Consider the following 12,096-nt stretch of genomic DNA (forward strand, 5'->3'; position numbering starts at 1 on the left):
ATGTACTCTCCAAGGATTAAAGTATCGGTATCAGTCGCTATATCGATCGGTCAAAATTAAGATACGTATCGTATCGGAGATATACTAAGATACGTTAAAAATACACACATAAATGGATAGGAAACATTTTTTTAAACACTTTTGCATAAAGAATTTGTTAAAAAAAGCTATTGATAACATGTATTATGCATAAACACTAAATTGAGGGTATCGTACTAAGAATTCAAGGTCTGTAGTTGTCCCATAAATGTAAAATCCTTGTTCCCAACCTTGATTTCCACTTTAGTTAGAGAGAAATATGGCTGACAGCAACTTTGGAACAAAAACCCTTCAAAAAATCATTTTTTTCTGAAAAATTACCCATATTGGCCATTATATGACCGTAGCGCCGATACGTATCGATACTCACCGATACGTACCGATATATATATATATATCGATACTCACCGATACGTGCTGATATATACCGATACGTACCGATCGATACATACCGATACTCACCAATACGTACCAATACATACCGAAACGTACATTTTACCTCAATTTTATATTTTTCATAGAGTCATATCGAGGCATGTCGTATTGTATCAATGTGTATTAGTGGTGTATTGATGCATATCGGTATGTATTATAGGATATATATCGATACGAAATGATTTAAAAAATTCAATGTATCGTATCAGTGTGTATCGTATCGGCCGATTAAATTTAAGATACATATCGAAGGGTATCGTATCGGTATCGGAGATACTTAAAACCATGGTGAGATCATACTTTAATGTGGTTGAGCTGGCTAGGCCTAAAACGGTTAACCCAACCCGGGTTGGTTGTCATAACGGCTAACCTGACCAGGTTGAGGTCCTATAACGGCTAACCTGACCAGGGAAAGGTCTTGAAACAGCCAATTCAACTGTGGTGGGTCTAAGAGTTAGATAACCGCCTAACCTTGGTATGGTTACCCTAGTCATAGTTTAAGTTGGTCGTCAGTATAGGGGCTTCGTGTACGATTAGGTCGTGAGGTCGGGGTTCCTTTTGTTGGTCGAAGAGGTCTTCCTATGCTTGTGCTAATGAGGTCAGGGGTAGCACCTCCTGACCATTGACCAGTCAACAGGCATATGGTATATCATATGCCCCCCCACTCTCCCAAGCTCCTAATATAGGAGGTCGGGGGAGTATCCTAAGTATGTGCTTCGACCTTCTCAATGACTAGTTGATCCGTATATTGGTATATCAAGAGTCAAGTCATTAGTAATTAGTTTCCTTTCTCAATTAGTTTCTAATTTCAGTTTTTAATAAGTATCGTATTAGGAGACTAAATTAAGGTTTCCTTTTAAGGAACCTTCTATTTTGTAATTCCCTCCCCCATCATTACAAATAAAGAAGAGGAGGCTCCTAAAGCTAGGATGATTTTGGTAAACAAATTAATGGTTGTTGCTAGTGTCTTCTCCATGAAGAGTTATCTTGTGTTTGATCAAGGCTGATGGAATTGATGTTTGATCCAATTAACTCTCTGCAGTGTGAAGCCCGAGAAGTTCTTCTTCTTCGTCTATCAACCATCCAAGGTGTTACAGATCTGTCCTAAGTAAACCGGTATTTAAATCACTTCTTCTCTCAATTCTGTCCAGAGATAGAGAAGGTTCCGTGAGAATTTTTCTGATTCTGCGCACACCAAACCAGCCATCAGTTTGGGCTGAAATTTCAATCGAACGTGCCCCTTACCTAGGGAAGAACTCGATCCAAAAGAGAGACCTTTCTGGCCTGCGGTTATTGAGATATACAAAATCTCCTTATTTCTGTCCTGTAGTGATTGTTATCCTGTTTTCAGAATTGAGACCAGAATCGATGGAACTAATCTGTTTGCTTCTGATTCTATGGATGTGTGTTCATGATTTATGATCTGATATGACCTTATACCTATATCTGATTAGTCCTTTCTGCTGGTTTATGTCCTGATCTCCTAAGCTCCAGTTTCCGAATCCGAAATTCTGATTACAGATCTGATTCCCCCTTAGTTCTGATCTGTTTATATTGCTATTCTACCTTGGTTATTATTGGTTGTTCTTCTGATTAAAAGATCCTGAAGTTGAAGGCTTGGTAGTTATCTATCCTAGCCTACATTAGGACCTTCATCTACTCCAAATTTCAACTCCATCTGAGCTATGGTTTATGAGTTATTGAACTCTTCTTTATTCAGCCAAAATTTTCAGATCCTGCCTGGGATTAAGTCCTTTGTGATCTAGTCTTACATTAGATCGATTTCAGCAAAGGAAGTTAGGGTTTTGAAGCTCCATCGATTGACCATATCTCCCAAGTCTGAAGTCTGATCAACAAACCCTTTTAAAGTTTTATTCTAGCATCCAAGAGGTGTCTAGCTGCTGTTCTTGAAGAATCTCTCAGTTTCCTAATTTTTGGGTCTGAAAGCAAGAAAGTGCATATCTCCCTAACCAGACAGCAGAATTCCAAGATATTTTAAGGTTTTTTGTTCAACACCCTAACCCCTCCACTCGATCCTAGTTTGGCCCTATTCTGAGCCTTCTACTTCCAGCTGCAGGCAGCCCTAGTTCTGCCCTATTTGGGGTTTGGTCCAAATCTGTTTTTCAGATTTCCTTAGTGCATGGTTTAGTTGGAGTTTTGGGGATTGTTCTTGGGGGTTATTGATCTCTCAATAACCTTACATTAAATATAATTCTGGAATTGGAACTAAATGTTTGAAGTATTTATGGGACTAAGAGCAGCCTAAGTCTGGAATAGGAACTGAATGTTCCTCGTCAGAACAATGACATTTTTTTTTCTTTATAATTGTTCCTGGAAATGGGAACAGAAAAGAAAATCATAACGGATGTTCTTAGAAATGTGAACAGAAATGGAACTCATGATGGATGTTCCTGGAAATGGGAACAAAGAATGTGCATTCGGTGAACATGGCCAAGTGGGAGATGTTGGTGATGTGGCCAAGTTGCCTCATCCCTATCTCCAAAGACCAGGTCAAAGAAACAATAATGGAATGGAGAGACAATGGGGAGGGGGACGATTCCACGATCGTTGAAAAGGAGCTGTTGTTCTTTCCAACAATGACCCCTAATAACTCCTAATGACTCATATGATCAGGAGTTGGAAAAGATAACCTCAATGAAAACAATTGTTTGAGGATCCCCCAATTGTGGAGAGAATTTTTTTTCTGTTTTATACTTTTATCTATTTAACAATATTATATTATGAACCTTATCTTAGAATTTCATTGGATTTGAGCTTAAAAGGAGAGAGTTCTCTCAAATTTTCAGAATCATGTTTGCCGCTGGTTGCTTCGTGTGATGAGGTTGAAGATGAAACGGTGAAGCCATTTTATTTGCCACCATAGTTCCTTTGTTCTAAATTTGATTCCTGTCATTATTTATTTTACTTCCAAGACTACCCTCATTCTTTAAATGCTAAGTCCTTTTGTATCTTGTCTACCCTTTTCTACAAAATAACCCTTTAAAGTGCTGGTTATTTACCGAATTGCCATTGCCCTTATCTTTTTAATGGTTGATCATCTGGATGGGCCCATAAATGATCTGCACTAGGGTTTTCCCAGTCAGAAAACTTTTACATGACATCTTGGGGTAAGCTGGGCAACCAGTGTAGATGGTCCTTATTCATCACACTTTTTGGTTCTCTTCAAGAAGGCAAGAATCTCAACGAGAGTGTTTTGAGTTTCTTCTATGAACTTGTCATATTTGCCTCATTCCTTTGTTGGTTTTCCTGTAATTCCTTCAACCTCCCAATCAAAGTGAACCAGCAGAAAGCAAACTCGATTCAGATAGGAGAAATCCTCCAACTGGACTCGTAAAGTTCACGATTTTAAGTAATCTGGGATATTAAAAAAAATCAATGAAACTAGCTCTGGCAGTAGGTTTAGATCTTGTTTCAGTTACAGACCTGTAACTCCAAGCAGTATTGGATTTCGGGAATGAAACTCAATGCCTTGAGTCATCCTAGGGTAAGGTTCTACACCCAGATTTTGAAGTAGAAAGCAGAACTACCGAGAGAGAGAGCTCTCTTGCTAGTTTCAAACTGTCGCTAGAACAGGGTATCTTCACCAGTGAAGGGAAAACAGTAACAGAAATAAAAGGAATAATAACAAGAATGAGTAAGAAGGGAAAAGGGAGGGAGTATAGAAGAGATCAGATACAGAGAAAAGAGGAGGAACAAAACCACGTAAACACAGCAGCAAGAACTCAAATCAATGATCATTCCATTCCAATCACTTGAATCAATGGTTACCTGCATAATTAAAGAAATTAAACCATTCCTAATCATACTCTTGGAGATAGAGTTTGAATCAAACTCAACTCCTTGACTCTACCCAATGATGCTAACAGGAAAATGGAACAATAATAACAAATAGAAAATGACAAAATAAACCCAAATTAAAAAGAAAAGTCCCTATCATCTCTACATGTAACTGCATAATGGTAGTTCCATGGATCAGAAGCGGTGGTTTCTAACATGCCTACTAAGAAAAAGGTAGCCTCATAGACTGAAAGCAGACTTTTAGGCTATGTAATGGCTTCAATTGTTCATTGACAAGCTCTTCATTGAGCCATTGAATAAAGTATTAGATTGGATAATTAATGCATTGGAAGTTGGAACATATAGGAATAAACTGGGACTCTGTAGCCACAGCAACAGACCTCTCCACATGTTTAAATTTATGAAGGAATTCAATGGGGATACTCTACATATTTATTGATTTTCATTAATCAACTTGCACATAATGTAAAAAAATAAATAAATAAATAAATAAAATAAAATAAAAAAGAACCTAAAGGGCATGAGTTTAAAACAAGTGAACAAGTATAGTAACAAACTGATGATAAAATACATTTTAACAATCTGAGTGCCACTTCTGGTGTTGTTTGTGAGATCTAAGGTTCTAAGAGTGCAAAACTGTTGAAAAAAGGAATTCAGATTAAAATTTTGAAGTTTTAGCATGAGAACATCCTAAATCCATACCCCAAGACTTGAGCTGCACAGTTCAATAAATTCTGAACTGAAATTTGCATTGATTTCTTTAGAATATGCCAGATGAATGAAGGAGAAGCATTGTGGTCCCAATTTACAAAAATAAACGTGATACTCAAAGCTGCAATAACCATAGATGTATAAAATTGATGAGTCAAGGAGAGGGTTAATGGAACCCACCTGAGAAAGGAAACTACTATTTTGGAAAAACAATTTGGTTTTACGACTAGAAGACCCACAACAGAAGCTATTTATTTACTTAGGAGACTCATTGAGAGATTTAGAGATTACAAGAAGGATCATCATATGGTCTTTATTGACCTAGACAAAGCATATGACAGAGTCCATAGAAAGTTAATCCGGCATGTATTAGAAGTAAATATGTGGACATACTTACAGATATGTATGATTAAGTGGTGACTAGTGTAAGAATTGTGGGGAGTGAAGATAACAAATTCCCAATTACAATTGGGGTACATCAAGGTCAGGTTTAAGCCCTTATTTGTTTGCGCCTATCATGGATGATTTAACCTAAGACATTCAAGATGAGATTCCTTGTTGCATGCTTTTGCCGATGATATTGTTTTGATGGATGAGATAAAAGCAGGGATTACCGCCAATGTGGAAAGCGGAAACTACAGAGATCAACCATAGAATCAAAAGGTCTAAAGAGAAGAAAAACCAAGACGGAATATATGGTGTAACTTTAGCCATACTAGGATGGATAATAAGCTGGTAAAAATTGGTGAGAGGGAGATCCCTCAAAGCGAGTATTTTAGATACCTAATATCCATCGTAAGTAAAGAAGGTGACATATAGGATGAAGTTTCCCAAAGGATTAAAATAGGGTGGAAGAAGTGGAGAGGGGCGTCCAACGTGCTATGTGATTGGTGTATTCCCTTGAAGCTTAAAGGAAAATTTTATAGGGCTGTCATTCGTCCAGTTATGATGTAGGTGCAAATTGTTAGGCAGTTAAAAAGTATGATATAATCATAAAAATAAACTGTGTAGTAGAGATGAGGATGTTGAGAAGGATGTGTAGGAAAACCAGGAAGGATAAAATATGGAATGACCATATTAAAGCTGAGATGGGAATTGCTCCGATTCATGATAAGCTTAGAGAGAATCATTTAAGGTGGCATAGTCATGTCCAATGGAGGCCTTTGGATGCACCAATATGGAGGAGTGACTTGATTCAGATTGAGGGAACCAAAAGAACCAGGGGCTACAAGCCTAAAATAACCATAGGAGAAGTGGTGAAGAAAGACATGCTTAACTTAGGCCTTATTTCTTGTATGACTTCGAATAGAGCTGATTGGAGAGCTAGGATTCATCTGGCCGACCCCCTTTTGTTGTATAATCCATATAGTCTTTAATTTGGCAAAATAGGTTTCTACATGTCCTCATGTTATTCTTCTAATGCCATAGTTCTGAAAAATGGTGCAAGACTACAGGTTTAAAGGGCTTGGGGGATTCAGCCCATTACCCACTAGGGTTAGGGTTTGTTGACATCCTGCATCACCACTTTTCCATTTATAATATAATCTTCTAATTTGCTTCCAGGATTAAAGAGAGAAAAAAAAAGGAATGCTAATGCATATTTATTCATAAAGGCCAGACCTTTCTTCTTTTTTTTTTCTTTTTTTTTTCTTAACTGGCAAACATCAAAATTACCTCCTTCACAATAGTCTTTCTTATGTTTCAAACACCACAGGGATTGGAAACAAAAAACAGTTTGCGAAAGATGCATTATAAATATAGGAAGGTTCATCCTTACGTATTTATCAGCCAAAGGTCTGCCTCTTCAGGGTTGTCACTCAACGTATATCCAAAAGCTGAAAGCTGACCAGACATGTACTCACTGTCACTCTGTGATACAATCATATGACATCAGCCGATTAATTCACCATGGTGAAAACTATGTCCATGGTAAAAGTCTGAAACGGTAAACAAGTTATATCCAGCAAATATATGGCTTGGCTAACATGCTAAACCTAAATAAGCATAAAACCTAGACAAAAGACAATCATTTTACCACTTGGCAGGAAGGAATATCTTTCTTGCAGCTTTATTTAATACATAATAATTCATCCCACAAAAAGTTTAGCTGACATTGTTTATTTTCTTATTTCTCAATCTTGCATAAATTCTTTCATCTGTTGCAAAATCTAGTGAGAATTTCTTGAGAAATTCATGATATTTTAGTGTCGATGATCAAACAAAACTAAATAGTGAGCCGGTTCAATAAGTCTTTCCCGTCTGATCTCAGGATCAAATCTTCAGCTCGATACCACCTAGTAGCCTATCTAAGCAAGCAACTTAGAGGATTAATTGTAGTGGGGAGAGAGCTGATAATAACATTGTAATTTGAGAGGCAAAAGAGTATCAGATGCTTTTTATAGACAATTTCAAACGACAAAACGGGCAATTTGAGAAAAGAAAAGTCTGGTTCATGTAAATCTAGAGGAGGGACTTTGAGACTTTCGATTTCTTTATGTACAAAGGAATCATCACCAAAAAGATACCTGAGTCCGCTGTGGGTATCATGTATCAAATGAGTTTAGGGAAATGATGAAAAATTTTAAGAAGAGAATTGTGGGGCAGAAAAGAAATAAAATAAGGTTGGAAGAAGTATAACTTTGATTACATCCACTATGGCCAGTCTCGCAGTATATTAATGGTCCAAATTTAAGGCACACGCCAACATCTTTGCAAATATAGAGGGGCACCAACAGAAACTCCCATGATAAACTGGAAGCAAAAGGATTTGTTAATTGTGAAATTGTATGCAAACTAAATAGAAGAGGTGGCCTGGGATGAGAGACATGAGGAAGAAGAATGAAGCATTGCCTGTCATATGGCTATTACGGTTTCCAGCTTGATCCAACAGCTTATGGCACAAGATCACTAGGTCGAAGTATGGGTACCCAAAAGAAGGACAGGCTTCAAATCCAGGTAGATGACTAACCATATATTTCCTTGGAAGAAAATTGTCTACAACTTTGGTGGAAAGATCATAAGATCTGATGTGGGTGATGCAGGAACACATTGGGATATCCGATGGAGGTTCCAGATCTGTTCTTATGTATGTTAGGGAAAAAATTTGTAATCAAGGCAATTATGTAGTTTTTATTTTACAAATATAAAGGGTGGAGTTAGCAGGTCCTAGGATGTTTTGGTAGGTACCATTAGGAATTGATAGTTGGATGTTTGGTTCTTCTTTCAGTAGGTTAGTTTATTGTAGTTGGAGTCTACTAAGTTAATTTAAACTTATTAGGAAAGTTGCTTGAATCAACTAGATCATTTCATAAATGTGTTGTGCATTTGTTCTTCGAAAGCATCGTTTGGATGCGCATACAAATAGGGTCAGTCACTATTTGACTGGGGAGAGTGAATTCTATATTATACAAGTAGGGTCAGTCACTATTCGCCGAGGCGACGCCTTGCTGTCGAGGCACCTTAGTCGGCTTGGCTGCCTTTGTCACCTTGTTGGCATCACCCTACTTTTTTTACATTTTCCAATGCCTTGAATTGCTTAGGCGCCGTGACAACATAAGCTGGACAACGGTTCTGGGAATTTCTCTACGAATTCTTCTTTGCAAGAGACATCACTGGGTTTAGTGATGTCTCTAGCAGCCTTGTGGACCTACAACTCAGACACATATCATCCGGAAACAGATCCATCCAGTCCTTAGCGGAATCTATTTCTGGTTTTGGCTTTCTATATATATATATATATATATATATAACCAACCCTGCCTCCACAACTTATGGTTTTGAATGGAATGAATTGATTTGGTTTGTTTGTTGTCATTGATGAAATCCCCATGGTAAGAGATCTCCCCCTCACTTTCTTTTTATCTTCTCTCTCTCCTTCCCCATGATTGATGACTCTTCCCCTATTTCTTCTTCTCCCTCTTCTGTTGATTTATTCAGTTTTAGATCCTATTTTTAAGAAGGCATTTATTTCCATCATTCCCATCACAACTACCTTATTCTCCTTTAACTTTTCTCTCATGCTATTATCTCTTTCCTTACCTTGACTACCATCAACCACTCTTTCTATCTCCTCTCAATTGCGCCACACCAATCTCTATTAATTCAGCTAACTAAATCTTATTTTATTTCTGAAAATTATCCTTGAAATCTGGTAGTTATTCAGTTGAAATCTGACTGTTAATTCTGAAATCAGATATGGCCCACATCTAGCCGTTAGATAAGGATCTCTTCCCTTCCATTAGTGGGGCCATTACTCACAAGCCAATGAGATCTGAAAGATCTGATTGAATCTGCATCAATGGCTTAAGGAAGTATATGAGATTCTGAAAAGATTTGTCATGGTGTTACCCCACCCTCTGACCCATTTCCATGATCTGGTTATGATTAGAGGTTTAACCATTGAAGATTATGCAACCCCATCTTGGGGTGATTTGGTATTGGAAGTTTAACTCCCTGAGATCACTGACTTACTACTCCACCTTGAAGATGTGTATCTATCAATATGGATGAGGACATCTTGGGCTCCAAAAGGAACTTTTTAAGCAAATTTATTTTCTTGGCTCATTACTAAGGCTTTGGTTCTGAAATTGAAATGTAGGATTCTCTGAAACTCAAGCATTAGCAACCCCAACAGATAAGGAAATAAAAGAATAAAATACCTGCAACAAAACCTGGCGGAAGAACATGAACCAGAGCACTGTTTGAAGATCTGGTTCTTTTCACAGAATAAATGTTTTGGCCTCAAACTCCACAATCAGAATCGCATGTGTCTCTGAACACGCAACCAAATTGTAGAACCAAAGGTTCCGGAACGAGGGAGATCAACCACAATCGTGGGTGACTTTCGGCACCGCTTGAACAAGGAACTGATGCAGGGATTAAGCAACTCAGATGAAAAAGGAAATAAAGAAGAAGATAGGAAGGAAGAAAGGAAAGCAGTGAGGCAGAACCAGGGATTTGTACCTGATGGGAGAGAATCGATTCGAGGGAGAAGAAGAGAAGAAAGGTCGAAGCCAGACTGGAACGCAAGGAAGAAAGGGGGGAGAGAGAGAGAGCATAAAACCACAAGCCAAGCAGGCACACAAATCAACTTCTATTCTATATTCAACTCTGCTCAATTGGTAGGAATATATGAGATAAACTCCCAACGACTTTCTAAAACGAAAATAGAACTCAACTAGAAAATTAACACTTAAACAAGGAAACCAATCTCCTACATAATCCTACTTCCCATAAAAATAAAGATTACAAGATAACCCCAAACAAACCCCTAAATATCCTACCGGGCCCAAAACCCAATTTGGACTTGGTTCCCTGTGGTCTAGGAATCCCGACAGGTTAAACCTGTCCAGCCAAGTATCTGCATCAGAGTCATAAGAGATTCAACACTTCTAACATGTTGCAAAGGAAGACAATCAGGTTCTTCTCCCTCATATATGCTGAATAAACTTACCTGACGATGAGTCTGTAAACCATCTTTTCTTTCACTGCTCCTTTGCTAAGGAAGTCTAACTATTTCTTTCCCCTTTTCAGACATCCTCCTAATAATATTCACATTTTGGACGGGTTGGCAAGCCAGTGAAGCCATTGGTGTAGGAAGCATAGAAGCATCGCATAAGTAGCATGCCGAAATACAAAATTCCTTTTAATTCTAGGGTTTAATGCAAGCACCAATTAGCCCAAACTTGAGGCTAAAACCACAGGCAGCACAGGAAAAGCAACAACTCCACTTCAATTAAGTAAAGCAATCACTATAAACCATCCCTCCTGCCTTCATAAGGTTACTTAGAATGATTACAGAATTAAAGTAATACCTTAGTGTCATTGGATTTAGAATTTGCTAAATATCCACAGCCAATTTGCCACTAACGGATCTAAAACTCACTCTATGACTTCAAACCAAATACTCAAACTAACAGCTAGTAAATCAATAAAAACCTAACCTATAATCTTACTTTTGATTTTATCACAATTTGAAGATATTATAGCTTCTTTCGTAGGCTAATTCATAAGATTCCCTTAAGATATGCTTGCATGTGGGCTGCAGTGAGATTATGCTATCAACTCCTCAATCTACTCGGGTATTTTTTCATCCTTCCCTTGGGGTGTCTGTCAATCTCAACTTTGATTGATGCTCCATGAGGAACCCAATCTTGAAATTGGAGGGTTTATAGATAGCACAAGGTCCATCATTTAGATGTTTATTGGCCCTACTTAGAAAGTGGACATGGTTTGGTTGGAGGTCAATTCAACGTTATTTTATTTGAACTCCCAATTTCTTTGAACCTTGTCATTGGCTAGTTGACCTCTCAGCAGCTGTGTCTTGGAAACTTCCTCATCTGTTTAGAGACATCCATCACCTTGCCCCACAACAACAACAATAACCATAACCCTGCCCCACAACTAACATTTATCCAGGTGGATCTCCAGTTCCACCGACCCTCTTGCCAACAGTCTTAGCAAGGATAATGCATGCTTAAGGGAAGTGGATGGCTTTTGGAGCTGCCTAACGCCATTAATATTGACTTTGGTTTCTACTTTTTCAGTGGTACTATACTGTGTCGTAGTAGGCCATTTGTTCTCCCCTTCTTACTTTTCCAATACTACTATCACAAATCCCCTGGGGTGGGGATGCTTATGATCCATTTGTTCCAATGCAACATGTTTTACAGGATTTTTTTTTTTTTTTTGGTGCTAATGAGGCAAAATATGTCCCCTTCCTCAGCACGGCTGAAGCGTGTATGCAAACCTGAACAGGACTGACCCACTACCTCGGCCCTCGATCAGGCCGTGCTGCCACCTCGGCATCTCATCAGGCCGTGCTTCCACCTCGGCATCTCATCAGGCCGTGATGCTACCTCAGCATCTCATCAGGCCATGCTGCCACCTCGGCCCTCCATCAGGCTGTGCTACCAGTCACCTCGGCTAGACCAACCTGTCACTTTGGCTCGGCACAGTCAACTAAGGCACCCAGAAACGTGCTCTTGTCCACTCCTACATTCAAGGAACGTAATCCCTGATCACGGGGGCAAGACTCTATCCACTACAAGTCATCAGAGGCGTCCACCCCTCTCACGACTTGCACCTCCGAGA

At 38.6% G+C, this 12,096-nt stretch overlaps 1 protein-coding gene across 2 annotated transcripts in view; it reads right to left on the reverse strand.

Moving 5' to 3' along the window:
* LOC122082603 (threonylcarbamoyladenosine tRNA methylthiotransferase) overlaps positions 1-12,096 on the reverse strand; it is a 142,828-nt gene that overhangs the window by 128,923 nt on the left and 1,809 nt on the right. The window contains exon 3 of one of the 2 annotated variants that reach the window (XM_042650284.1): positions 6,782-6,873. The exons of the other annotated variant lie outside the window; for it this stretch is intronic. Coding sequence (XP_042506218.1) covers positions 6,782-6,873 — 92 coding nt within the window. The remainder of the gene's footprint in view (positions 1-6,781; positions 6,874-12,096) is intronic. 2 annotated transcript variants of the gene reach the window in all.

The sequence above is a fragment of the Macadamia integrifolia genome, chromosome 1, assembly GCF_013358625.1.
Source record: "Macadamia integrifolia cultivar HAES 741 chromosome 1, SCU_Mint_v3, whole genome shotgun sequence".
In the NCBI taxonomy this organism is placed as follows: Eukaryota; Viridiplantae; Streptophyta; class Magnoliopsida; order Proteales; family Proteaceae; genus Macadamia; species Macadamia integrifolia.